General features: G+C 49.7%; 1 protein-coding gene across 7 annotated transcripts in view; it reads left to right on the forward strand.

Moving 5' to 3' along the window:
* Positions 1 to 25,585, forward strand: part of DAG1 (dystroglycan 1) — a 78,196-nt gene extending 52,611 nt beyond the window's left edge. For all 7 annotated transcript variants that reach the window (XM_033207397.1, XM_033207438.1, XM_033207417.1 and 4 more), the window contains one exon: positions 20,777 to 25,585. In XM_033207397.1, coding sequence (XP_033063288.1) covers positions 20,777 to 23,179 — 2,403 coding nt within the window. In that variant the 3' untranslated portion in view covers positions 23,180 to 25,585. The remainder of the gene's footprint in view (positions 1 to 20,776) is intronic.
* Positions 25,586 to 27,472: the final 1,887 nt, after the last annotated feature.

Consider the following 27,472-nt stretch of genomic DNA (forward strand, 5'->3'; position numbering starts at 1 on the left):
CAACCTCTGCCTCCTGGGTTCAAGCAATTCTCCTGCCTCAGCCTCCTCAGTAGCTAGGATTACAGGTGCACATCACCATGCCCAGCTAATTTTTAAATTTTAATTTATTTTAATTAGTCAATTTTGAGATGGAGTCTCTCTCTGTCACCCAAGCTGGAGTGCAGTGACGCAATCTCAGCTCACTGCAACCTCCACCTCCTGGATTCAAGTGATTCTCCTGCCTCAGCCTCCCGAGTAGCTGGGATTACAGGCATGCACCACCATGCCCGACTAATTTTTGTATTTTTAGTAGAGACAAAGTTTTATCATGTTGTCCAGGCTGGTCTCAAACTCCTTACCTTGGGTGGTCTGCCCGCCTCAGCCTCCCAAAACCCAACTGATAAAAAAATATTTTTTTTTAGTTTGGGCTTGATGACTTACACCTGTAATCCTAGCACTTTGGGAAGCTGAGGGAGGCAGATTGCTTGAGCCCAGGAGTTTGAGACCAGCCTGGGCAACATGGTGAAATCCCAACTCTACAAAAAATACAAAAATTTGTTCTAAAAAATTTTTTTTAGACAGTCTTACTCTGTCCCCCAGGCTGGTCTAGAAAACTTCTGGTTCCTGCCCTGCAGCATTCCTTCTCTAGAGGTGTGGCCTACATGTGAACTAAAAGTATTCTAAGACCTATACTTTGTTAGGTATTTTCTGTATCTTCTCTGCATTCAGATTTCTACATACATTTAGTGTTCTGGCTTTCTGTTGGTGTGTTTAAACCACCAAAACAGTGGTTTAAGCCAACCAGCGGCCGGGCGCGGTGGCTCAAGCCTGTAATCCCAGCACTTTGGGAGGCCGAGACGGGCAGATCACGAGGTCAGGAGATCGAGACCATCCTGGCTAATACGGTGAAACCCCGTCTCTACTAAAAAATACAAAAAACGAGCCGGGCGACGAGGCGGGCGCCTGTAGTCCCAGCTACTCGGGAGGCTGAGACAGGAGAATGGCGTGAACCCGGGAGGCGGAGCTTGCAGTGAGCTGAGAGCTGGCCACTGCACTCCAGCCTGGGCGGCAGAGCAAGACTCCGTCTCAAAAAAAAAAAAAAAAAAAAAAAGCCAACCAGCTTGTTTCACTCAACCAGGAATTTTTGACCAGGAATTCAGAGGTGAGAAACTTTATCTCTGTTTCACGTGGTACTAGGTAGAGTGGCTCATCTGGGGCTGGGGGATCCACTTCTAAGTTGGCTAATACATGGCTGACAAGTTGATGCTGCCTGTTAGGGAGCTTAGCTGGGGCTGTTGGTCAGTATCCTTGTTTCCTCTTCATGTAGACCTCTCCGTGGGCTGCTTAGGTGTCCTCAAAGCACGATAGCTGGATTTTAAGATTAGATATTTCAAGAAATAGGAAAGGAAGCTGCCAGTCTTTTAAGGCCCAGACTTGGGAACTTGCACAGCAACACTTCCATTTTACTTCATTGGTCAAAGCACATACAGGCTCTGATGGGTGTTTACTAGCTTGCCCCCTCTGATCCACAAGCCCCAGGCTTCTAGATTAGAAATGGCCACAAGTTCTATGCCACTCTTTCCTTGGAGAGGTGAGTCTGTGCCCTTTTCCCTGAATCTGGATGGACCTCCCCTTCAGCCTGCTTTTGTGCTCACCTCCTTTGCCCTGTTGGTCCCCTTCTTTTTAAGCCGTGACTTGTTCTCAGAGTGACCTTGAGGTCTCTGAGGCAACCGTATTTCTGAAGATCTTGGCCCATGTAGCAGCTCACACGTAGCAGTTTACAGAGCTCTTTCTAGTTTGCAGAGTGTTTGCATAAAGTTTCCTTGTAATCTTTGTAATATCCCGGCAAGCCAGATGCTGATCTGACCATTAGATACAGAGTGGTAGTTCTGGAGGGTACATTTCTTGCCCAGCTTCAGATTTAATCCTGAATATCCATACCCTGCACTGGGTTGCCTTTGTTCCAGTAGCCATTGGAATGTTTTACATGGATTAATCTTAGCCAGAAGTGCCTTGAACTGATACAGCAAACTAGAGATTTGCTGTATTTGGCAGAGAGATGTTTAACAGGCTTATTTACCAGGGGGGTAAAGAGATTTTACTGAGAAAACAGGATTTTATCTGAGCCTATTTATCTGTGGAAAGCAGACCATTTAACAGCTGATGAGCTTGTAGAAAAACAGATGAAGATGTGTGACTCTTCATTCCAGTCTTAACCACTAGGATTATATGGGTTCAGGAGTCAGAAGGTCAGAAAGCCTGAGCTTGTTCCTAGAGCTTTGGTTTCTGCATCTGTAAAGCAGGATTTAGAAAGTCTTTATATTAAAGGAATTTTTTTTCTTATTATAATAATGATGCATAAATGTACATTGTGGAAAATACAGAAAGGGAAAAAGAAAATCTGTGGTTTCTACCATTCGGAGTGAAGTCTACCATTTTCTATGCTCATCAGGAGATGTTCATGTCACATGTATGCACACAGACATCTTAACATATTAGACAGACCTAGGATCACAGTGGATATATTTTTTAATCTTTTTTTTTGAGGCAGAGTCTCACTCTGTTGCCCAGGCTGGAGTGCAGTGACACAACCTCAGCTCACTGCAACCTCCACCTCCCAGGCTCAAACAATTCTCCTGCCTCAGTCTCCCGAGTAGCTGGGACTACAGGCATGCGCTACCACACCCGTCATATATATATATATATGTGTGTGTGTATATATACGTGTGTGTGTGTATATGTGTGTATATATGTATAAATATGTTAAAAAATATAAAAATGTGTGTGTGTGTGTATGTGTATATATATATATATATATTTTTTTTTTTGAGATGGAATCTTGCTCTGTCACCCAGGCTGGAATGCAATGGCATGATCTCAGCTCAGTGCAACCTCCGCCTGCTGGGTTCAAGCTATTCTTCTGCCTCAGCCTCCTGAACAGCTGGGACTACAGGCACAAACTACCATGCCTGGCTAGGGTTTCACCATATTGGCCAGACTGGTCTCGAACTCCTGACCTCATAATCTGCCCACCTCAGCCTCCCAAAGTGCTGGGATTACAAGTGTGAGCCACCTTGTCCAGCCCAAGTTTTGTATTTTTAGTAAAAAGAAACGGTTTCACCATGTTGGCCAGGCTGGTATCAAACTCCTGAACTCAGGTGCTGGGATTATAGGCATGAGCCACTGCACCGGGCCTTTTTTTTTTTTTTTTTTTTTTTAACATTTTTCATTCACTGTAGCTTGAGTTCTTTTTACCTGTAGTCATTAAATGTTATTTGGGAATGTAACTTTTAATGGCTGCCTAATATTCTTTTTTTTTTTTGGGAGACAGCTCTGTTGCCCAGGCTGGAGTGCAGTGGCACTATCGTGGCTCACTGCAGCCTCCACCTCCTAGCTCAAGCAATCCTCTCACCTCAGCCTTCCAAGTAACTGGGACTATAGGTGTGTGCCACCACACCCAGGTAATCTTTAAATTTTTTTGTAGAGATGGGTCTCACTTTGTTGCCTAGACTGGTCTTGAACTCCTAGGCTCAAGTGATCCTACTGCCTCAGCCTCCCAAAGTGCTAGGATTACAGACATGAGCCATCAGACCCAGCCTGCCCACTATTCTTGAGTGTATAAGGAGCATTTCATATATGGGTCCTAAGGATGCTTGTTGAGGTGACCCCAGTCATATCTTGGGCCCACTGGTACTGCCCTTCATCCAAGCTACTGCTTGCTTACCTCTTCCTAGGCTCCCCCTGCCTTTGTTCTTGACCTCTCAATTTGTTCTCCATATTGAGTCAAGAGATGTCTTTATCTTTCTAAAGCTTACATCTATTCAAAATCCCTTTTTATTGAGCTGCATCCAGAATTGAACCCCATACGATCTGGCCTATGACCTCCTCTCCCCCATCTTTTTTTTTGTATACTTTGTCCCAGCCACACTGGTCCTTTTCTGCCCAGTGAACACACCTAGCTTAGGGTCCACCCCAAGGTTTTGATTCTGTCTTCTTTTGTCATGGGTACAGCCACATCTTTCAGACTCAACTTGGGCATCATCTATTGGAGCCCTTTCCTTCCACCCTGGCAAAAGCAGCTTTCCCACAAAACTCTATGTCATCTTCTTCTCAAAAGATTTCTGTACTTGAAATTCTTGGTGTTTTGTTAGTCATGGTTGCCTTCCATCACATAGTAGCCCTCAAATGTTTATAGACTGGCAAAGGGAATGAGGACCCATTCAGCACCTGCACACCCGTTTTGGATTGTCAAAGCCTGCCTTGCTGTATGCAGGGAGAAATGCTAGCCTGTGCTGAGACAGCAAGAGACTAAGCTCACCTGCTGCCCCACAGTGTACTATGGTCTTACCGTGTTTTGAGGCCTCAGGCCCTGTGACACACACACTTTCAAATGACTTCTTGTTATATTTTTGCATTGGAAAGGGGCCCCGCCCTGTCCCTCTAACTCTTTTTTTTCTTTTTTTTGAGACAGAGTCTTGCTCTGTTGCCCAGGCTGGAGTGCAGTGGCCGGATCTCTGCTCACTGCAAGCTCCATCTCCCAGGTTTACGCCATTCTCCTGCTTCAGCCTCCCATGTAGCTGGAACTACAGGCGCCCGCCACCTCGCCCAGCTAGTTTTTTGTATTTGTTAGTAGAGACGGGGTTTCACCGTATTAGCCAGGATGGTCTTGATCTCCTGACCTCGTGATCTGCCGTCTCGGCCTCCCAGAGTGCTGGGATTACAGGCTTGAGCCACCGCGCCCGGCCCCTCTAACTCTTGACTGTGTGTTTATTGATCCATTATTAGTACAAACTCAGTGTTTCCTAATATTCAATAGTTTATTGCTCATCTTGATTATTGTGGTGTTCAAATTGTCCCAGATTTGACCATTGGGAGCCCCTTTAAGTTGGTTCCTGTGTTCTTGTGATATGCCCCTATCAGTCATTTGAGTGCTTCCTTACTTTCTGGGATAAGATATTCCAGGCCCGTCTTGTATTCACCCTCCCTCAGCCATTTTTTCAAGGAGCCTGATTTCTTTTTGTGGTGAATGTTATTGGGGGTCCAGATCTGGGTGCCAGGTGAGTTCGTTGCCACTGGGATTTCCGTGCTTCTGTGAGCCTTTCAGCAAATAATGTGGCTCCAGTTTTAGATGACAAAGTGACTTATCCCAGAACACATAGCACATAGCTTGTAGGGACAGAGTTAGTTTATAGGGAGCACCCAAGAGGGTTTTTTTTTTTTTTTAAGATGGAGTCTTGCTCTGTCGCCCAGGCTGGAGTGCAGTGGCGCGATCTCGGCTCACTGCAGCCTCCATCTCCCAGGTTCACGCCATTTTCCTGCCTCAGCCTCCTGAGCAGCTGGGACTACAGGTGCCTACTACCATGTCTGGCTAATTTCTTTGTATTTTTAGTAGAGATGGGGTTTCACTGTGTTAGCCAGGATGGTCTCGATCTCCTGACCTTGTGATCCGCCTGCCTTGGTCTCCCAAAGTGCTGGGATTACAGGCGTGAGCCACTGCGCCTGGCCCCCAAGAGGCTTCTTGAGCCTGTAGTATATAAGGTCTTATCTTCAGGTAACTGACCCTCTATTTTGTGTGGCAGCGTGCTTTGGAATTATAATTTAATGCTTTGTTCTAGTCAGTTTTAGAAGACTTCCCTCGTAGTTGTCTGTTATCCTGCCTCTCACCTCCGACACTGCAGGGCTGTGGAAGAGAGAGACACACTGAGTGTGCCTTGACATGGATGGTGTCACATGTGATGAGAGAGGTTTGCACAACCTGCCATGCATGAGGGCATCTTTGAGCCAGAGCAGAAGCTGACCTATCTTGGGGTGGGGCCCGAAACTTTTTGCTAAGTATATGGCTGGTTTACAGTTCTGGCTTTTGAAGATTGCAGGACCACAGGTTTGGAAGATCAGGGCCAACCTTGGTGAAAGTGAAAGGAGAGTCTGAGTGAAAGGTGATGTCTCGCTGGTAAGCTATCATTGTTCCCTGTGTAGGGTTCTAGATACTTGGCATAGGACCTTTTCAAATTAGATGCCTAATTGAAGGCTTGCTATGTGATAAAGCATTAACAGAGGTGGAGCAACAATGGGAAGACATGTGGGGCAGTGGTGGGTTGCAGAGCTCCATGTGGGGAATTTGAGAAGTTGTTGGGAGCACATGGAGTTGGGCTCCTCAGCAGAGAAATGCCAGTGCCCACATGTGGCAGGGCTGTCAATTTGAGTGAAAGTAAACGGAGAGAGAAGTGGGTCCGTAAGGGGCTTTTCTTTTCTTTTTTTTTTTTTTTGAGACGGAGTCTGGCTCTGTCACCTGGGCTGGAGTACAGTGGCCGGATCTCAGCTCACTGCAGGCTCTGCCTCCCGGGTTCACGCCATTCTCCTGCCTCAGCCTCCCGAGTAGCTGGGACTACAGGCGCCCGCCACCTCGCCTGGCTAGTTTTTTGTATTTTTAGTAGAGACGAGGTTTCACTGTGTTAGCCAGGATGGTCTCGATCTCCTGACCTCGTGATCCGCCCGTCTTGGCCTCCCAAAGTGCTGGGATTACAGGCTTGAGCCACCGCGCCCGGCCATGTAAGGGGCTTTTCAAGGGTGTTCTTCCTCAAGTATCAGAGGAAGAAGAAGCTGGTGAAGAACTGAGGTAGGAGGTACTGAGCCTGGCCTGCTTCCTCTAGCCTAAGCCCCATGTGGGATGTCACGATGAGGGTTGGTCTGTTTGGACAGGGCTGAGTTCCCAAATGAAGACTCAGGTGGAACATGATCTGCATGGTCTGTCCCAAGACCTGGTGAGATTAGATGGCATAGTTGTCATACCTGCTGACTGGTTAGGGGATATGCATGGGGGTTGATGGTAGAATAATCCCGTATTTGTAGCACACTTAGATGCTGGTCTGCTGAAGGGCTAGAAAATTAGATTCTCATTTTAAGTGAGCTGTGTTGACTGCCTGCAAAGCCTAGCCTGACCTGTGTGGGTTGCTGGTTACTTTATTTTTTTTATTTTTATTTTTTTTAGACGGAGTCTTGCTCTGTCACCCAGGCTGGAGTGCAGTGGCCGGATCTCTGCTCACTGCAAGCTCCGCCTCCTGGGTTTACGCCATTCTCCTGGCTCAGCCTCCCGAGTAGCTGGGACTACAGGCGCCCGCCACCTCGCCCAGCTAGTTTTTTGTATTTTTTAGTAGAGACGGGGTTTCACCGTGTTAGCCAGGATGGTCTCGATTTCCTGACCTAGTGATCCGCCCGTCTCGGCCTCCCAAAGTGCTGGGATTACAGGCTTGAGCCACCGCGCCCGGCCTGCTGGTTACTTTATTTCAGGAGGTTGTGCTTCTTGGTGTCAGTCTGTTGATAATACCCAACAATGCACCTGAAGCAAGTGCTTTGCTACATTTTTTATTGGTGTATACTTTACACATCAGTCTGCAGGGTCAGGACAATAAAGAAGGGACCTACCTCCCTGGAGGGTATAGCCCCAAGATCCTGGTTCTTCTGCTCTGCTCCACACCTGACACTCCTTCATGTTCTAACAGCCCTTGTCCAGTCTCACCCTGGCCGGCACTTGTTGATTAACCTGCTGTTCTCCAGTTCTGCCTTGAGAATTGATGTTCTGTTATTGACCCCAGCTTAACTCAAACATGGACTGCTTTGACCAGATATATGAGAAGGGGCTGTGGGCTGCCTCGAGGGCTTCATGGCCAGCATAGCTTTTTTGAGAGACCTGTGCCATGGGGCTCATGTCTCCTCTCTTGTGGCCTTAGGATACCCTAAAGTAGATAGTCTTGATGTTTGCTCCCTTGAATCAGACTGGACGCCTGTATACAAAGCTCAACCCAGCTCTTGACTCTCCTTGGCTCTCACAGCTACTTTTGGAGCTGAGAGGACCCTTTCTCCTTGTCAGGGTCTGTGGGGATGAGTCCCACAGAAGCCAGCCTGGCCTTTGCTCAGTGGATCCTGGCCTGTCCTGGGCTGGCCACAGTATGAGCCACTCTTGTCTCCCTTGGGTTTGGTGCTGGATCCCTGCAGGTACCTCTCCTCTGACTTGAGTGTGGGACTGGCTGAGAAATGTGATTATATGCTAGGAGATGTTCTAACCTCTCCTTGAAGGCAGTCAGGGAGAGACATCTTTACATCTCATGAAATGCCCAGGCTACCCCTCAGATGTCTAATTTTGGTAGAGTCTGCAAGGATGGCTTTTCATCCCTGCTTCCCTTTAGCCTTCTTGCCTGCAGACAATGTGGACCTTCCCTCAGCCCAAGATGTCGGCAGGCTGGGAGCAGCCCTTCCTGGGACTGTGCTCTTAGCTGCTGGCATGGGCCCCCAGTTGTTCCCCTGAGAACAATGGGCACTCTCTTTGACTAGGAAGGGAAGTTCATGAAAGGAGCATTTCTTTGGATGCTTGAGAGCTTTGTGGCAAACCCGCCTGTGTGAGATGAACTGCAATTTCTTCCTGCCTCGAGTGGGTGTTCCCCATTTCTGAATGGACCTCTTGTGAACAAAGCACACCGGGAAATGCTGGTTGGGGATGGAAGGCATCCTTGGGGGTGGGCTGTCAGAATGGCATTTGCCCAGGCTCATCAACTCAAATGCTGAGTGAAAATATAGGCTTCTATGTTTAAAAAAATCACTGACAAAGACTGAAAGAGCACACGACAAAGTAAAATAGATGATGTCAGGGCTTCAGATTGAAGGACTGATTCTGAGGATTTTATTAGTGGCTCTAACTATGTTAAGCTGCCCTTTACTTTTTTGGGGAAGAAGATTAATTTTTGCTTTTAGATGAGAACAGTGAACATGAGATGAAAATGCTTCATAGCTCAGACCACAAGGGCATTGACTGGGCCCAACAGTGTGTTCAGTATTGATCCTGTGGCCTTGGTGTTTGTGGCAGGGGCCAGGTTCTGCTTTGAGTTTTGCATGTCTAACAGCAGGACCAATGATAATCTCTTGTGGGCGTGGCTCTGCTAAGGCCACATGTACTTAACTTCCCTCATGATTTTTTACCTCCGGTGGGGACAAAGGCCTGGCCCTCTGACCTTAAGCTAGAGGCTCTTCCTGTTGGTCTGTGCCATCTCTCTGCAGCACAGCCACGTGACTGCCCATGTTCCTCATTAGCAGAAGGCCACAGAGCAGATTTATCTCATTGTCTTAGTCCATGGCACAGACACAGGTTAACCCTGAGTATGAGTCAGCACCAAGGCTTATACTCCATCAGTATAAGCAGGGTCCATCTCCTGCTTCCTGAGCAGAGGACACACAGTCAGCTTGCAGTGAGGAGGCCTTGACGGCTTTATGTGGGAGTGCCTCCAGGGTGTTGTCTATGGTACCCAGCCATAGATGGCTGCAGGTTGACCCACCTCTGCAGCCTGACTAGGGATGAGGGAGCTGAGGGGTCAGGAATTGATGACCACGTCTGAAGGAAGGCAGGGACTTTGCCAAGGCAGGCCTCTACAGGTCCAGCATTGGGATGTCACAAGGCAGCAGTCTGTATCACTTTGAAATGGATCACTAAAAAGACCCCTAGGCACATCTGTTGGGGGACACGGGGAAGAGCCCAGCCCGCACCTTAGGGACTGACATGTCCAGAGGTATTGGTGGGAGGTGCCACCACAAAGACCCAAAGTTCCCTCCAAAAGATTTGTAGTGAGAAGGAGTGCTCACCAAATCAGTTTCTCGATTATATGTTATTCCTAGGATCCTTCTTTACTGGCCATCATCAGCTGTGAAAGTGCTTGTCCATCTGTCTAGAGTCTTTGCTTGCCATTTCTAAGTCCTGCGACTCCTGCATGGATAAGACATCATCTTGTGGGCCCTGAATGATAAAGCTTGTGTTTTCTTGGTTTCATAAGCCAATTATAGTTATTTGGCCCTAGAGACAGCCTAATTTTTCAGTTTTGTTTTTCAGCTATGCATAACTGACTCAGACTGTGGGTGGAAACCTGCTTTTATGAGAACTAAGTAATAGAAGCTCCTCCACCCATTTGCTCTTTCTTCAGGTGTGGAGTGGTACTGGCTTGGGGTGAGAGACTTTGCTTGTGTTTCGTGGTGTTTTTTTTTTTTTTTTTTTGACAGTCTTGCTCTGTCACCCACGCTGGAGTGCAGTGGTACGATCTTGGCTCACTTCAAGCTCCACCTCTTGGTTCATGCCATTCTCCTGCCTCAGCCTCCCAAGTAGCTGGGACTACAGGCAACCACCACCATGCCTGGCTAATTTTTTTTGTATTTTTAGTAGAGATGAGGTTTCACTGTGTTAGCCAGGATGGGCTTGATCTTCTGACCTCGTGATCCACCTGCCTCGGCCTCCCAAATTGCTGGGATTACAGGCACGAGCCACCGCATTCCTAGCTGTTTTTTTGAGACAGGTCTTGCTCTGTCACTCTGGCCAAGGTGCAGTGGCGCAATCATAGCTCACTGCAGCCTTGACTTCCCCAGGCTCAAGCAGTCTTCCCACCTAAGCCTCCTGAGTAGCTGGGACCACCACAACCAGCTAATTTTTGTGTTTTTTGTAAAGATGGTGTTACCTGGTGTTGCCCAGGCTGATGGTGTTTAGTGCCTACAGGTGCTGTATCTTTATCAGTCAGTGTTTGATGGTCTATTGTGTGCAGGAGGGCACCAGTAAAGCAGCTGGAGGGAGGAGTGTCCCAGAGACTGAGGAGTGACCAAAATGTTCAAGTTTGGCAGTTCCCTGGTCGTTGGTCATGGTGATTTATTGTGGGCATCACAGTTTTAGAACTTTGCTTTTTTTTTTTTTGAGACGGAGTCTCACTCTGTCGCCCAGGCTGGAGTACAGTGGCACGATCTTGGCTTGCTGCAACCTCCCCTTCCTGGGTTCAAGCAATTCTTCTGCCTCAGCCTCCTAAGTAGCTGGGATTACAGGCATGCACCAACGTGCCCGGCTAATTTTTTTTTGTTTTAAATTTAATTTTGTTTTGTTTTTGAGACAAAGTCTCACTCTTGTCCCCCAGGCTGGAGTGCAGTGGCGCGCGATCTCGGCTCACTGCAGCTTCTGCCTCCCGGATTCAAGCAGTTCTGCCTCAGCCTCCCAAGTAGCTGGGATTACAGGCACCTGCCACCATGCCCAACTAATTTTTTTTGTATTTTTAGTAGAGATGGGGTTTCACCATGTTGGCCAGGCTGGTCTCGAATTCCTGACCTTAGGTGATCCGTCCACTTCAGCCTCCCAAAGCGCTGGGATTACAGGCGTGAGCCACCGCGCCTGGCCTTTTTTTTGTATTTTTAGTAGAGGTGGGGTTTCATCATGTTGGCCAGGCTGATCTTGAACTCCTGACCTCATGATCCACGCACCTCAGCCTCCCAAAGTGTTGGGATTGCAGGCTTGAGCCACTACGCCTGCCCCCCCCACCCTCCTTTTTAAAGACTGTGTCATGCTATGTTGCCCAGGCTGGGCTCAACTCCTGGCCTCAAGTGATCCTCCTGCCTCGGCCTCCTGAGTAGCTGGGATTATAGGTGTGAGCCACCATGCCCAGCTCAGTCTTTGGATCTTTTTGTGGATCTGCCCAGGTTTTGTGGTTTTGATTCTTAATGTTTTGGGATGCACTTTGTGGGTCAGGATTTCAGAAGCTGGTTATATGGCTTTTCAAGATCTTTTTTTCCTTAATGCTAGACTCACTTTCTATCTCAGAAGCACATTGTCTCTAAGGGTTGCTGAAACCGGAAGGTTTCCTGGCCTTTTGGGTGGCCTGTGAGCTAGAGCCTGTGATCTCATTAAATCACGCTTTCTTGTGCAGTTTCTGCCTCCTGCAGATGTGCCTAGTAACTGTCTGAAGGCTTCTTTCAAGATAGCGTCTCCCAGCTCCAAGGCAGTGTTGGTGTTTAGTGTTGGCTGGTAGAGTGACCTGAAATGCTGGAGGAGTTCCATGGTGGGACCAGCTGGTCACCCCAAACTCATGTGCCTCTGTGCTTCTGCTGCTAAGGACCTCACAGCCCCAGTTCCTGCCTCTTTTCTGCCCTTCCTGGCCTGGCAGCCCTTAGAGAATTAGTTGTGGGTGACTATGGTACAGTAGGCAGAAATCTTTTTTTTTTTTTTTTTTGAGACGGAGTTTCTTTTTTTTATTTTTTTGAGACGGAGTCTCGCTCTGTCGCCCAGGCTGGAGTCCAGTGGCTGGATCTCAGCTCACTGCAAGCTCCGCCTCCTGGGTTCACACCATTCTCCCGCCTCAGCCTCCTGAGTAGCTGGGACTACAGGCGCCCGCCACCTCGCCCGGCTAGTTTTTTGTATTTTTTAGTAGAGACGGGGTTTCACCGTGTTAGCCAGGATGGTCTCGATCTCCTGACCTTGTGATCCGCCCGTTGAGACGGAGTTTCACTCTTGTTGCCCAGGCTGGAGTGCAATGGCACGATCTCGGCTCACCGCAACCTCCGCCTCCTAGGTTCAAGCGATTCTCCTGCCTCAGCCTCCCTAGTAGCTGGGACTATAGGCATGTGCCACCACACCTGGCTAATTTTGTATTTTTGGTAGAGATGGAGTTTCTCCATGTTGGTCAGGCTGGTCTCGAATTCCCAACCTCAGGTGATCCGCCCACCTCGGCCTCCCAAAGTACTGGGATTACAGGCATGAGCCACTGTGCCCGGTGGCAGAAATCTTTATACCAGGCAAACAAGGACTCTAAGGATAGTCAAAATCCCATGTGTAAATGTGCCAGGATTTAGGGTACGTATTTTATTAATTATAGAGACAAAGTCTCACTATGTTGCCCAGGTTGGTCTTAAACTCCTGGCCTCAAACAATCCTCTCGCCTTGGCCTCCTAGAGTGCTGGGATTATAGGTATGAGCCACTGTGCCTGGCCTAGTCCACCTGTTTTAGATTGAAGAGGTGAAAGCAGGTCTTTGGGTTCTCACCTGCAGCAGGTCCCCCACTTCCGCCATGCCCCTTAGTGTTTTCATCTACTTCTGGCAGACAAGTGTTGACAGGCAACTCCCTGAGCTTCCCCAGCCTCAGCTTTGTTTCTGTGTATGATTTTGGCTCCCCCATTGCCTGTTGCCTCCCCACTTACCTTAGATACTTTGAGCTTCTGTTTTGTGGTATGAACAGGGAAACAGGACCCCACTGTGCACTGGGTCCAAGGTCAGTTGGGAAGGAGAACTAGGGAGAGGAGCCTGGACATGCCCTGGGCTCCTTTATGCAGCAGCCTCAAATTACTGTTCTCAGAGCCCATGGGAGACATAGGAACCATTATTGGCAGAGTCCATCATGTGCCTGGCACTAGAATCCCCCTATGAGGTTGGGATTGTTTCCCTGATTTTACAGATGAGGACACTGGGGCCAAGGTTGGGTCAAGCGCCAGCCAGCCTGGAGCTGGGATTTGCAGTGACAGATGGGCCTTCTCATGGAGTGGGAGAATGAGGATTGTTATCCCCATTGTTACGGGGATGAGTCCTGGCTTGTCTTTGGACTGCATCTGTGAGAAGGAACTTTCATACCCTGTTTCACCCTTAGGCCCTGAGAGGAAGAGAAGTGATCCAGAGCCTATAAGTTTTGAAAGCTGAGGAGGTATCCAGAGTTCCCATGGACTGAGGGGCTCCTGCTTTGTTAGGGTAGAGCAGGTGCTTTATCCCCAAGCACCTCCAGGATGAGCTAAGCCCTGAGCTGAGTCCTTTTGGGAGGGTGGGGCTCCTAGTGGAATCCTCTGGGGACTGTGGATGCTGCCAAACCTTTAGGCATAATCAGACTTTCCAGGTAGGGGCTTTCCCCAAATGGCCTTGAAAATGCAGAGGTGCCAGTGTGCCTGTGACTTGGCCAGGTTCCTTGTGGAAATTAGGTTTGTTTTGCTTCCTGTAGCCCTTCTATTAAAGTGAATCATGACTGGGCATGGTGGCTCACACCTGTAATCCCAACACTTTGGCAGGCTGAGGCAGGAGGATCACTGAGGCCCAGGAGTTCAAGACCAATCTGGACAACATAGCAAGACCCCATCTCTACAAAAAACTTTTTAAATATTGGCCAGGCCTGGTGGCACACACCTGGCTCAAGTAGTCCCAGCTATTCAGGAGGCTGAAGTGGGATGATCACTTCAGCCCAGGAGTTTGAGATTGCAGTGAGCTGTGATTACACCACTGCACTCCAGTCTGGTGACAGTGAGTGAGACCCTGGCTCAAAAAATGTATATTTAAGGGCTGGGCATGGTGGCCCACACCTGTAATCCTGGGATTTTGGGACGCTGAGGCAGGAGGATTACTTGAGCCCAGAAGTTTAAAGCCAGTCTGGGCAATATAATGAGACCCTGTCTCTAAAAAAAAAAAATAAATAAATAAAATAACCCAGGCATGGGCCTATGTCCCAGCTACTTGGGAGGCTGAGGTGAGAGGACTGCTTGAGCCTGGGAGGTTGAGGCTGCAATGTACCATGATCACGCTACTGAACTCCAGCCTAGGCAACAGAGTGAGACCCTTATATATATATATATGTATATAAAGAATCATTGCCACTGAAAGTGCTGCTTGGGCCTGATGTCACCAGTACCAAGACTGCTGGAGATGCAGGGGTTTTAGAACATTCAGGTTAATACTTTTTCTTCCTGAGTAGTACCCATGACCGTGGAGTGACTGCCTGCTTCTGGGCTGTAGATCTAGACACCTGTCCTGCAGCCAGATAACGGCTGGGACTTCAGGACCCTGGGGAGCCAAAATTGCAGAGGGAAAAGCAGGTGACTAGGTTGGAAAGGCTTGGCTCTTGTATTAGTCTGTTCTCGTGGTGCTATAAAGAAATACCTGAGACTAGTAATTTATAGAGAAAAGAGGTTTAATTGGCCCATGGTTCTGCAGGCTTTACAGGGAACATAGTGGCTTCTGCTTCTGGGGATGCCTCAGGAAGCTTCCAATCATAGCAGAAAGCAAAGGGAGAGCTGGCACTTCACATGGCCGGCCAGGACAGGAGGAAGGCTGGAGGAGGTGCTACACACTTTTTTTTTTTTTTTTGAGATGGAGTTTCGCTCTTTTGCCCAGGCTGGAGTGAAGTGGCACGATCTTGGCTCACTGCAACCTCCGCTTTCTGGGTTCATCCGACTCTCTTGCCTCAGCCTCTCGAGTAGCTGGGATTATAGGTGCCTGCCATCATGCCTGGCTAATTTTCGTATTTTTAATAGAGACAGGGTTTCACCCTGTTGACCAGGCTGGTCTTGAACTCCTGAACTCATTGGTACACCCACCTCAGCTTCCCAAAGTACTAGCATTACAGGCATGAGCCTCTGCTCCCAGCCTACACTCTTTTAAACAACCAGATCTTGTGAGAACTCTATCATGAGAACAGCACTAGGGGGATGGTGCTAAACAATCCATGAGAAATTGCCCCCAAGATCCAGTCACCTCCCCCCAGGCCCCACCTCCAACACTGGGAGTAACAATTTGACATGAGATTTGGGCGGTATGTGAACCATATCAGCTCTCTTTTTCTGACATGACTTGCCCCAAAGACATGAGTAAACTTTACATGGCTGCAAAAGCCATGGGTAGACAATAGTGAAATAATTTGGTCATGTGCAGTGGCTCATAACTATAATCCCAGCACTTTGGGAGGCCGAGGCAGCCAGATCACTGGAGGCCAGGAGTTTGAGACCAGCCTGGGCAACATGGCGAAATCCCATCTCTAAAAAAAGAAAAAGAAAAAAAAAAATTAGCCGGGCATGGTGTCACTCACCTGTGGTCCCAGCTATTCAGGAGGCTGAAACTGGAGAATCATTTGAACCCAGGGAGCAGAGGTTACAGTGAACTGAGATCGTGCCACTGCACTCCGGCCCAGGTGACAGAGTGAGACTCTGTTTCAATAAATAAATAAATAAAATAGTGAAATAATTTGTTCTCAGTAGTCAAAATAAAGCTCATTTCTCATCTCCCATCTCCCAATTTGAAATTGAGCATTATAACTTGAGCATTATAACTTTGGTGAAACCTGAGGTTTCCTTTAGTGTTTGTTGTTTGTTACATGATATTAACATTTTTTAAAGTTACTTGGCATAGTTAAAATAAGTGTATGACTTCCAAGGATGGCTTCGCTGTGGGAGCCTTCCTATAGAATGGCCTGAGTTTGTTCTGTAGGAACTGCCTGATAGCAGAACTTTGGCTGTTGGGGTCAGCAGAATAGGAAGTGAGCCAGGCTGGGAAGCCCTTCTCTGTTTTCTCTGTTAAAAAGTGCACTTGTGGCTGAGTACGATGGCTCACGCCTGTAATCCCAGCACTTTGGGAGCCCGAGGTGGGCGGATCACGAGGTCAGGAGTTGCAGACCATCCTGGCTAACACGGTGAAACCCTGTCTCTACTAAAAATACAAAAAATTAGCCAGGCGTGGTGACGGGCACCTGTAGTCCCAGCTACTTGGGAGGCTGAGGCAGGAGAATGGCGTGATCCTGGGAGGCGGAACCTGCAGTGAGCCCAGATTGCACCACTGCACTCCAGCCTGGACGACAGAGCGAGACTCTGTCTGAAACAAAACAAAACAAAGCAAAACAAAAGTGCCCTGTGTAGTTGAAGACAGACTTGCAGAGGCACCAGGCTGCTGACTTATCAACACTGATGGAGCGTGTAGCCACTCAGGAATGTCCCGTGGTTCTAGCCAGCCATTTGGCTCCCACTTCTAGAGCTTCTTCTAGTCCCTCTCAACCTTGTTCAGTCTCCTCTGCAGGTGGCTTCTCCTTGGTTGACTTTACCCAGACCTCTATTCCAGGCCTTCCCTGTCACCTTTCTTCATCCTCCGTCTGCCATGTGAGCTCCTGTCCTACTGGTGGCCACTGGGATGGAGTAGAGTTAGGAAATAACCCTTAGGTGACCAAAAACCGGGGTCCACACCCTAATTCACCTACTCTCCACCTCTCAGGACCCTACTCCTGTCACACTCCTGTAAAGTCTCATGGGCCTTACTTATTTGCTTCATGGGTGGTTTTTTTTGTTTTGCAAAACAAGAGCATTCAACCTTTATTTTACGTGTTTACATACGGATGTGGCAGTTTTCTTATTTAACATAAATGAAAATGTAAAGCTTAGGTTTTTCAGCCAAAAGATTTGAAATAAGTGTGATTTTTTTTTTTTTTTTGAAACAGAGTCTCGCTCTGTCATCCAAGCTGGAGTACAGTGGTGTGGTCTCTGCTCACTGCAGCCTCCGCCTCCCAGGTTCAAGCAATTCTTGTGCATCAGCCTCCCAACTAGCTGGGACTACAGGTGTGCACCACCGTGCCTGGCTAATTTTTGTGTTTTTAGTAGAGATGGGATTTTGCTATGTTGGCCAGACTGGTCTCAAACTCCTGACTTCAAGTGATCTACCTGCTTCAACCTCCCAAAGTGCTGGGATTACAGGCGTGAGCCACCACGCCCAGCCAATAGGTGTGATTTTTATAGTTAAAAAAGATTTTAAAAGAAAAATATGGCCGGGCGCGGTGGCTCAAGCCTGTAATCCCAGCACTTTGGGAGGCCGAGACGGGCGGATCACAAGGTCAGGAGATCGAGACCATCCTGGCTAACACGGTGAAACCCCGTCTCTACTAAAAAATACAAAAAATTAGCCGGGCGTGGTGGCAGGCGCCTGTGGTCCCAGCTACTTGGGAGGCTGAGGCAGGAAAATGGCATGAACCCGGGAGGCGGAGCTTGCAGTGAGCTGAGATCCGGCCACTGCACTCCAGCCTGGGCGACAGAGCGAGGCTCTGTCTCAAAAAAAAAAAAAAAAAAGAAAATATATTTAGTGTTTTTCATGAGTTTGAAGACACCCATGTTTACAGATGTTTTAACATTTCTGATGTTTGATGGTGAGTGACAGGGTGAGAGATTCTTAATTAGATGATGGCACATCTTATAGTTGATGGAATGTGATATCACAAAGGAAACACAATTTGCTGACCCTTAATGAGTGGCTCAGAGAGCAATTAGGAAATGATAACCCCAATAATAATAATTCCTTTTTTTTTTTTTTGAGATGGAGTCTCACTCTGTCACCCAGGATGGAGTGCAGTGGCGTGATCTCAGTTCACTGCAACCTCCTCATCCCAGGTTCAAGCAATTCTTCTGCCTCAGCCTCCTGAATAGCTGGGACTACAGGCACATGCCACCACACCCGACTAATTTTTATATTTTTAGTAGAGACGGGATTTCACCATGTTGGCCAGGCTGGTCTCGAACTCCTGACCTCAGGTGATCTGCCCACCTTGGCCTCCCAAAGTGCTGGGATTACAGGGGTGAGCCACCATGCCTGGCCCAATAATAATAACTCCTAACAATGTCAGTCATCTCATGGTTTAAAAAAAAATTTTTTTTTTTGAAATAAATACAGATGGGGTCTTGCTGTATTGGCCAGGGTGGTCTCTAATGCCTCCTGGCCTCAAGCGATCCTCCCGAGCCTTGGCCTCCCAAAGTACTGGGATTATAGGTATGAGCTACCATGCCCAGCTTTCCAATACGTTTTTGCTGGGTGTAGGAAACCTGTTTAAATTAGTTTAAAGGGGGGAAGTTATCTAGTTTCTGATAAGGCTGTTGCTGCCTGACACCTGGGGACAAGCCTGATTCCTGGGGACAACACCTGGGGACAAGCCTGATTCCTTTCGAAATCACTCAAGTACCTTGTCTTTTGGCAGGAGGAAGCTCAGGGAACCAGAGCCACTGGGGAACCCAGCAGTCATGGCTTTAGCTTTCCTGCCACAGGGAGGGATCCTCATGCGGGATGAGGTGGAGGCAGGGTAGGACAGGGGCCTGGAGACAACATGGTGTTGTCTGTGGAGACCGGTAGCCTGCAGACCATCGCCCACCGGGAGCCGACACCTGACCTAGCACACACTGACACAGGGGCCTGGACAAGCCCACCCTCTCTGGTCCTCCCAAACCCCAGAGCAGCTAGAGAGACTTTGGGGACTTTATTTTTATTTTTTGCCTAACAGCTTTTGGTTTGTTCATAAAGAATTCTTCGCTTCGGTTTTGATGGCTGGCTCTGAGAGCCCCATGTGGAGTGGAGATGGAGGGAGCGAGGAACCATGAATGAACCCTACTGACAAGCAGTGGCTATGAAGGGCAGTCCTGGGCTGAGGCTGGCAGTGAGATGTACTATGTGTTGGCCAGTTTGTCTCTGGACTTGTTATAGGACAATGGAGATGAGAGTGCCTTCAGGCCAACCAGAGAATGGGGGGTGTCACCTTTCTTGCATTGGGGCAGGAGTAGGTGTTTACCAAAAGTGAGAGGAGCCACACATGGGGCCAGGGCAAGAGCCAAGTCATATTTTCCTCTTGTCAGCTGATGGTGGAGGTTTCTGTGGTGGCACTTCCTTGGGTGCTCTGAGTATGACCAGTTATATCTCTGTGGAAAGGGACTTCCACACTGAAAGAAGTCTGGGAGATGCTGTTGAGTTGGAATAAGGTGATGAGCTCCTTAGGCCTGCTTCTGTGCTTGGTCTCTCCAAGGGCAGAATAGGACTCTGTATATTTCCTGTACTTGATTGACTATAGAGCCTCTCTCTTTTAGAGAGACCAGAGCTCCTTGGGATTCCTTTAATAAGCACTATTCTAGAATAGTTGATTCTAGTCCCCACTCCCTGGGCACCACAGTTTGTCTTAAAATTTGAGAAGCAGGGTAAATGAAAACATTAGATACAACTAACTTTATTTTTTATTTTATTTTATTTTATTTTATTTTTTTTTTTTTTTTGAGACGGAGTCTCGCTCTGCCGCCCAGGCTGGAGTGCAGTGGCCGGATCTCAGCTCACTGCAAGCTCCGCCTCCCGGGTTCACGCCATTCTCCTGCCTCAGCCTCCCGAGTAGCTGGGACTACAGGCGCCCGCCACGTCGCCCGGCTAGTTTTTTGTATTTTTAGTAGAGACGGGGTTTCACCATGTTAGCCAGGATGGTCTCGATCTTCTGACCTCGTGATCCGCCCGTCTCGGCCTCCCAAAGTGCTGGGATTACAGGCTTGAGCCACCGTGCCCGACCTATTTTATTTTTTTTTGTGAGGTGGAGTCTCACTCTGTCGCCCAGGCTGGGGTGCAGTGGCGCCATCTCCGCTCACTGTAACCTCCGCCTCCTGGGTTCACGCCATTCTCCTGCCTCAGCCTCCCAATTAGCTGGGACTACAGGCGCCCGCCACTACGCCCAGCTAATTTTTTGTATTTTTTAGTAGAGACGGGGTTTCAGTGTGTTTGCCAGGATGGTCTCGATCTCCTGACCTCGTGATCCGCCTGCCTCGGCCTCCCAGAGTGCTGGAATTACAGGCGTGAGTCACCGCCCCCGGCCAGATACAGCTAACTTTCTTTGCTACACAAATGAGCCCCACTACACTTGAATGTAACATGATGATGTAAAGTGAGTCCTTCAGGGCATTGAACCCTCCCTTGTACCCAGACCTGTGTGCATCTCCACTTTGGGGCAGGAGGCGTCCTCCAGGCCAGGCATGTGACCTGAGCAAAGATGTGGTGTCTGCAGAGGGTCGGGGAGAAGTCTGAGGCAAGGGCGGAAAGGATTGCTGAAGGCTGGGATGTGACTTGATTCTGCAGGTAGAATAGGCAAGTAGGTGGCAAGGGTGTGTCACTGTTATAAAATCCACAACAGTCATGAGCTCCATGGCATCAGTTCTCGGGAATGAGACATGTGCTTGAGTGCCAGCACAGCTGTCTCCCCACTGTGTGGCCTTGGGTGAGATATTTGCCTCCCAAGCCAGCCCATCTCATAGCCCTAGTCTTGTGACAGGTAAATAAACTCAGTTTTGTCTCTCTAGGGGAGAGGAATTAGCTTCCCCAGCAGGCATTCTGAATTAACACCCTAAACCTCTCATACAATTCAGGTTAACTGTTGCGATCATATTCAGGTTATGCAGTGACAATAGTACTTTTAATTTATGCTTGTGTCTCTTCTAGGTATCAGCAGCAGGGAAGGAGGCTTTGCCATCTTGGCTGCACTGGGACCCGCAGAGCCACACCCTGGAGGGCCTCCCCCTTGACACTGATAAGGGTGTGCATTACATTTCGGTAAGCGCTGCACGGCTGGGTGCCAACGGGAGCCACATCCCCCAGACCTCCTGTGTGTTCTCCATTGAGGTCTACCCTGAAGACCACAGTGAACTGCAGTCAGTGAGGACAGCCTTCCCAGACCCTGGTGAGGTGGTATCATCTGCCTGTGCTGTGGATGAACCTGTGACTGTTTTGACGGTGATTTTGGATGCCGACCTCACCAAGATGACCCCAAAGCAAAGGATTGACCTCCTGCACAGGATGCGGAGCTTCTCAGAAGTAGAGCTTCACAACATGAAATTAGTGCCCGTGGTGAATAACAGACTATTTGACATGTCGGCCTTCATGGCTGGCCCGGGAAATGCAAAAAAGGTGGTGGAGAATGGGGCCCTTCTCTCCTGGAAGCTGGGCTGCTCCCTGAACCAGAACAGTGTGCCTGACATTCGTGGTGTGGAGGCTCCTGCCAGGGAGGGTGCTATGTCTGCTCAGCTTGGCTACCCTGTGGTGGGTTGGCACATCGCCAATAAGAAACCCCCTCTTCCCAAACGCATCCGGAGGCAGATCCATGCCACACCCACACCTGTCACTGCCATTGGGCCCCCAACCACGGCTATCCAGGAGCCCCCATCCAGGATCGTGCCAACACCCACATCTCCAGCCATTGCTCCTCCAACAGAGACCATGGCTCCTCCAGTCAGGGATCCTGTTCCTGGGAAACCCACAGTCACCATCCGGACTCGAGGCGCCATTATTCAGACCCCAACCCTAGGCCCCATCCAGCCTACTCGGGTGTCAGAAGCTGGCACCACAGTTCCTGGCCAGATTCGCCCAACAATGACCATTCCTGGCTATGTGGAGCCTACTGCAGTTGCTACCCCTCCCACAATCACCACCAAGAAGCCACGAGTATCCACACCAAAACCAGCAACGCCTTCAACCGACTCTTCCACCACCACGACTCGCAGGCCAACCAAGAAACCACGGACACCCCGGCCAGTGCCCCGGGTCACCACCAAAGTTCCTATCACCAGATTAGAAACTGCCTCACCGCCTACTCGTATTCGCACCACCACCAGTGGAGTGCCCCGTGGCGGAGAACCCAACCAGCGCCCAGAGCTCAAGAACCATATTGACAGGGTAGATGCCTGGGTTGGCACCTATTTTGAGGTGAAGATCCCGTCAGACACTTTCTACGACCATGAGGACACCACCACTGACAAGCTGAAGCTGACCCTGAAACTGCGGGAGCAGCAGCTGGTGGGCGAGAAGTCCTGGGTACAGTTCAACAGCAACAGCCAGCTCATGTATGGCCTTCCCGACAGCAGCCACGTGGGCAAACACGAGTATTTCATGCATGCCACAGACAAGGGGGGCCTGTCGGCTGTGGATGCCTTCGAGATCCACGTCCACAGGCGCCCCCAAGGGGATAGGGCTCCTGCAAGGTTCAAGGCCAAGTTTGTGGGTGACCCGGCACTGGTGTTAAATGACATCCACAAGAAGATTGCCTTGGTAAAGAAACTGGCCTTCGCCTTTGGAGACCGAAACTGTAGCACCGTCACCCTGCAGAATATCACCCGGGGCTCCATCGTGGTGGAATGGACCAACAACACACTGCCCTTGGAGCCCTGCCCCAAGGAGCAGATCGCTGGGCTGAGCCGCCGGATCGCTGAGGATGATGGAAAACCTCGGCCTGCCTTCTCCAATGCCTTAGAGCCTGACTTTAAGGCCACAAGCATCGCTGTGATGGGCTCTGGCAGTTGTCGGCACCTACAGTTTATCCCTGTGGCACCACCCAGGAGAGTGCCCTCAGAGGTGCCGCCCACAGAGGTGCCTGACAGGGACCCTGAGAAGAGCAGTGAGGATGATGTCTACCTGCACACAGTCATTCCGGCCGTGGTGGTCGCAGCCATCCTACTCATTGCTGGCATCATTGCCATGATCTGCTACCGCAAGAAGCGGAAGGGCAAGCTTACCCTTGAGGACCAGGCCACCTTCATCAAGAAGGGGGTGCCTATCATCTTTGCGGACGAACTGGACGACTCCAAGCCCCCACCCTCCTCCAGCATGCCACTCATTCTGCAGGAGGAGAAGGCTCCCCTACCCCCTCCCGAGTACCCCAACCAGAGTGTGCCCGAGACCACTCCTCTGAACCAGGACACTGTGGGAGAGTACACGCCCCTGCGGGATGAGGATCCCAATGCGCCTCCCTACCAGCCCCCACCGCCTTTCACAGCACCCATGGAGGGCAAGGGCTCCCGTCCCAAGAACATGACCCCATACCGGTCACCTCCTCCCTATGTCCCTCCTTAACCTGCAAGCGCCTGGGTGGAGGCAGGGTAGGGCAGGGGCCTGGAGACAACATGGTGTTGTCTGTGGAGACCGGTGGCCTGCAGACCATCGCCCACCGGGAGCCGACACCTGACCTAGCACACACTGACACAGGGGCCTGGACAAGCCCACCCTCTCTGGTCCTCCCAAACCCCAGAGCAGCTGGAGAGACTTTGGGGACTTTTTTATTTTTATTTTTTGCCTAACAGCTTTTGGTTTGTTCATAGAGAATTCTTCGCTTCGTTTTTGATGGCTGGCTCTGAAAGCACCATGTGGAGTGGAGGTGGAGGGAGCGAGGAACCATGAATGAACTCGCAGGCAGTGCCGGGCGGCCCCCTGGCTCTCTGCGTTTTGCCTTTAACACTAACTGTACTGTTTTTTCTATTCACGTGTGTCTAGCTGCAGGATGTAACATGGAAAACAGTAACTAAAGATTAAATTCAAAGGACTTTCAGAAGTTAAGTTTTTACATTTAATCTGCTGTTTACCTAAACTTGTATGTATAATTTTTGGGTGAGTATGGGGAATTGCTTTGCTAAAAATAAGCTCCCAGGGTGTTTCAAACTTAGAGAAGACCAAGGGACAGTATTTTTTATCAAAGGAATCCTATTTTTTCACACTACGTCAACTTGGTTGCTCTGATACTCCAGAGCCTGACTGGGGGCCTCCCGGCCCTGGCTCATGCCAGGTCCTTGGTGCTGGGTTTGCTCTCCCGCTGTTGCCAGGGGCTGGAAGCTGGAGGGGTCTCTTGGGCCATGGACATCCCCACTTCCAGCCCATGTACACTAGTGGCCCACCACCAAGGGGTCTTCATTTCCATGAAAAAGGGACTCCAAGAGGCAGCGGTGGCTGTGGCCCCCAACTTTGGTGCTCCAGGATGGGCCAGCTGCTTGTGGGGGCACCTGGGAGGTCGAAGGTCTCGACCACATCAACCTATTTTGTTTTACCCTTCTGTGCGTGCGTTGTTGGTTTTTTTTTTTTTCCTTCCTAAAAGGAATACCACAGTTTTTTGAAACACTCAGTGGGGGACATTTTGGTGAAGAGGCAATATTTTTATGTCATGTGATGCTCTTTCCTCACTTGACCTTGGCCACTTTGTCCTAACGGTCCACAATCCTACCCGGACCCACCCCATCCCTTTTCTCTGGCACTCCAGTCCCAGGCCTTGGGCTTGAACTACTGGAAAAGGTCTGGTGGCTGGGGAGGAGTGCCAGCAATAGTTCATAATAAAAAATCTGTGAGCTCTCAAAGCTAATTTTTTACTAAAGTTTTTATACAGCCTCAAATTGTTTTATTAAAAAGATTAAAAATGGTGATGCTTACAGCAGTTTGTACGAGCTCTTAGTGTTGATTCCATGGAACTGACGGCTTTGCTTATTTTGATTTTTTCCCTCTACTTTTCCTAATGTTTAAATTCTGGAATTACACTGGGGTTCTTTTGCCTTTTTTAGCAGAACATCCGTCCGTCCATCTGCATCTCTGTCCCATGACTCAGGGGCGCCCACTCTGCTTTGATTCTACTGTGGAAGAAACCATTTTGAGCATGACTTTTCTTGATGTCTGAGAGTTATTTTGGGTACCTTTTAGGGAGGAATGCCTTTTGCAATAATGTATCCCTTCCCTGATTGAGGTTGGGTGGGTGGACCCAGGCTCCCTTTGCACACGGAGCAGCTACTTCTAAGCCATATCGACTGTTTTGCAGAGGATTGGTGTGTGCTGCCTCAGGAGGGGAGGGCTGATAGGAGGGTAGGGGTCTCCGTCCTACTGTTCTCCAGAGGGCATTTCCCCTTGCGCCTTCTCCCACAGGGCCCAGCCCCTCTCCCCTGCCCCAGTCCCCAGGGGTACTCTGGATTGAGCAGTGCTTCTGTGGGGGAGCCTGTAAATGCAGGCTCAGTGGACCACTGGTGACTGGGCTCATGCCTCCAAGTCAGAGTTTCCTTGGTGCCCCAGAGACAGGAGCACAAGTGGAATCTGACCTGGTCAGATTATTTCTGATGACCTCATCAAAAAATAAACAATTCCCAATGTTCCAGGTGAGGGCTTTGAAAGGCCTTCCAAACAGCTCCGTTGCCCCTAGCAACTCCACCATTGGGCACTGCCATGCAAGAGACGTGGCTGGCCCAGAATGGCCCGTTGCCATAGCAACTGGAGGCGATGGGGCAGTGAACAGAATAACAACAGCAACAATGCCTTTGCAGGCAGCCTGCTCCCCTGAGTGCTGGGCTGGTGATGGCCACTGGACTCTGTGAGATGGAGAGCCAATCTCACATTCAAGTGTTCACCAACCACTGATGTGTTTTTATTTCCTTCTCTATGATTTTAAGATGTGTTTTCTGCATTCTGTAAAGAAACATATCAAACTAAATAAAAGCAGTGTCTTTATTACAATGCTGTTGCCTCTGGGCATCTGTTTCCCTGGCATCTGGAGAGGTTCCTGGACATGAGGGGTTGGGGGCTCATGTGACAGGGGGAAGAGGAGACTCAGCCAGGTCCACTTGGGGTTGGCCCAGTGGCCTCCACGTAAGTCTTACCATTTCTGTGCTGGGAGGGCTGAGTGTGCACTCCAGAAACTCTGCCAACATGTAATGCCCCCTTCGCCCCTCTTCTGCCTGTGAGCCAGCTAAGACAAGTCTCCATCCTCAGTCCCTCATCTGTAAGGGGTGGGGGATAGCAGAGAACCCAGTGAGACTGGCTGGGAAGGAGGATGGTGGGAAAGATGTCACAGGTTTTCTGTCCCAGAGTGGGTCAGCCCCTGTACCTCCTGGGTAGGGGTCCTTCAGGCCAGGTCTCTGAAGATGGGGACCTAGGGATGCCTCTGGCTGCACCTCTGCCTCAGCTCCTGCCCACATTGTCTTGTGGGCTTGGGACTGGCTAGTCTCCCAGGTAGTCTCAAGGCAGGTTTGTGTTGGCCTCGGGGTGGGAACAATGGTTTCCGGCCAGGCTGCTCTGCCTTGGTTGACCTGTAGGTTCTGGGGTTGGGGGGTGACCTTCAGTGTCTGGCTTGGGATGGACAGGCCAGCTGGGTAGGCTGATCATGACTCAGTGCCCAGGAAGGGGCAGATGGGTTGTCCTAGGACACTGCCTGGAGTGTGGGCGGCAGGAGATGCAGCAGCTGTATTTCAAGGAGCAAAGGGGCAGAATCGAGTGGTCACAGAACAACTGGTGCCTCTTCTGGGCTCAACTCTGCCATCACTAGCTCCTTACCATGCCCCCTGCTCCTCTGTTCAAAGCTTTCAAGACCCAGAGAGGCAGATAAGAGCTGAGTCCCAGGGTCAGGGGTTGTTGAAGGTCCAACAACTACTTGGAGTTAAGACCTGAATGTGCACCACGCTAAGTGCTGGGAAAGGCTGTCACCAGCACACACTTCACTCCCTAGGCCTAGCAGCAGGGGCCCAGGAAATTACCCCATCCTTACTCTCTTGACCTCAGGAGATTTTGCTTAACATCTAACCTGAAGCCACTGGGTAATGAGTGGACTCACTGTTCTGAACTCAAGTAAGGGAATACTTGGTCTTGGCAGAGAACATTAAGGCCAGAAGGACCTCTGGCCTCTGCCCTGCCTTGCCTCCTTTGGGGGATGGGGGAATATACGCTCTTTAGCCCAGCAGACCCTTGACCCCTGGCACTCCTGCCAGATCCCTGTTCCTTGATTTAGATGAGGACTGCTCAGGTCTTTTAAGCTGGGGTTAGAGGGTCATAGACAGGAGGGCAGGAAAGAAGGAACATCAGACCTGCAGGAATCTGCCTTCCCACTTTCCTCTGACCTGGAATAACTGGCCTGGCTTGGAGACAGTGCTGGTCTCTAGAAGATTCTAGAGGAATCTGCATTTTCTCTTGGCGTAAAGGCACTGCCTCGGGCCTATATCTTTGAGCTAGTCTTGGGATCAGGGCTGTTAGCTGGAAAATCTTGTGGTGTGTTTAGGCTAACCTGGCCTCTAGAATACCACCAGTTTGGCACCGGGCACGGTGGCTCACAGCTGTAATCCCAGCACTGTGGGAGGCCAAGGCAGGCGGATCATGAGGTCAGGAGATAAGACCATCCTGGCCAACATGGTGAAACCCCGTTTCTACTAAAAAATACAAAAAAATTAGCCAGGCATGGTGGCAGGCGCCTGTAGTCTGGGCTACTCGGGAGGCTGAGGCAGGAGAAGGGCATGAACCATGGAGGCGGAGCTTGCAGTGAACTGAGATGGCACCATTGCACTGCACTCTAGCCTGGGTGACAAGAGCGAGACTCTGTCTAAAAAAAAAAAGCCACCAGTCTTGGGGGGACTG

Source organism: Trachypithecus francoisi, unplaced genomic scaffold (assembly GCF_009764315.1).
Source record: "Trachypithecus francoisi isolate TF-2019V2 unplaced genomic scaffold, Tfra_2.0 Lachesis_group0, whole genome shotgun sequence".
Lineage (NCBI taxonomy): Eukaryota > Metazoa > Chordata > Mammalia > Primates > Cercopithecidae > Trachypithecus > Trachypithecus francoisi.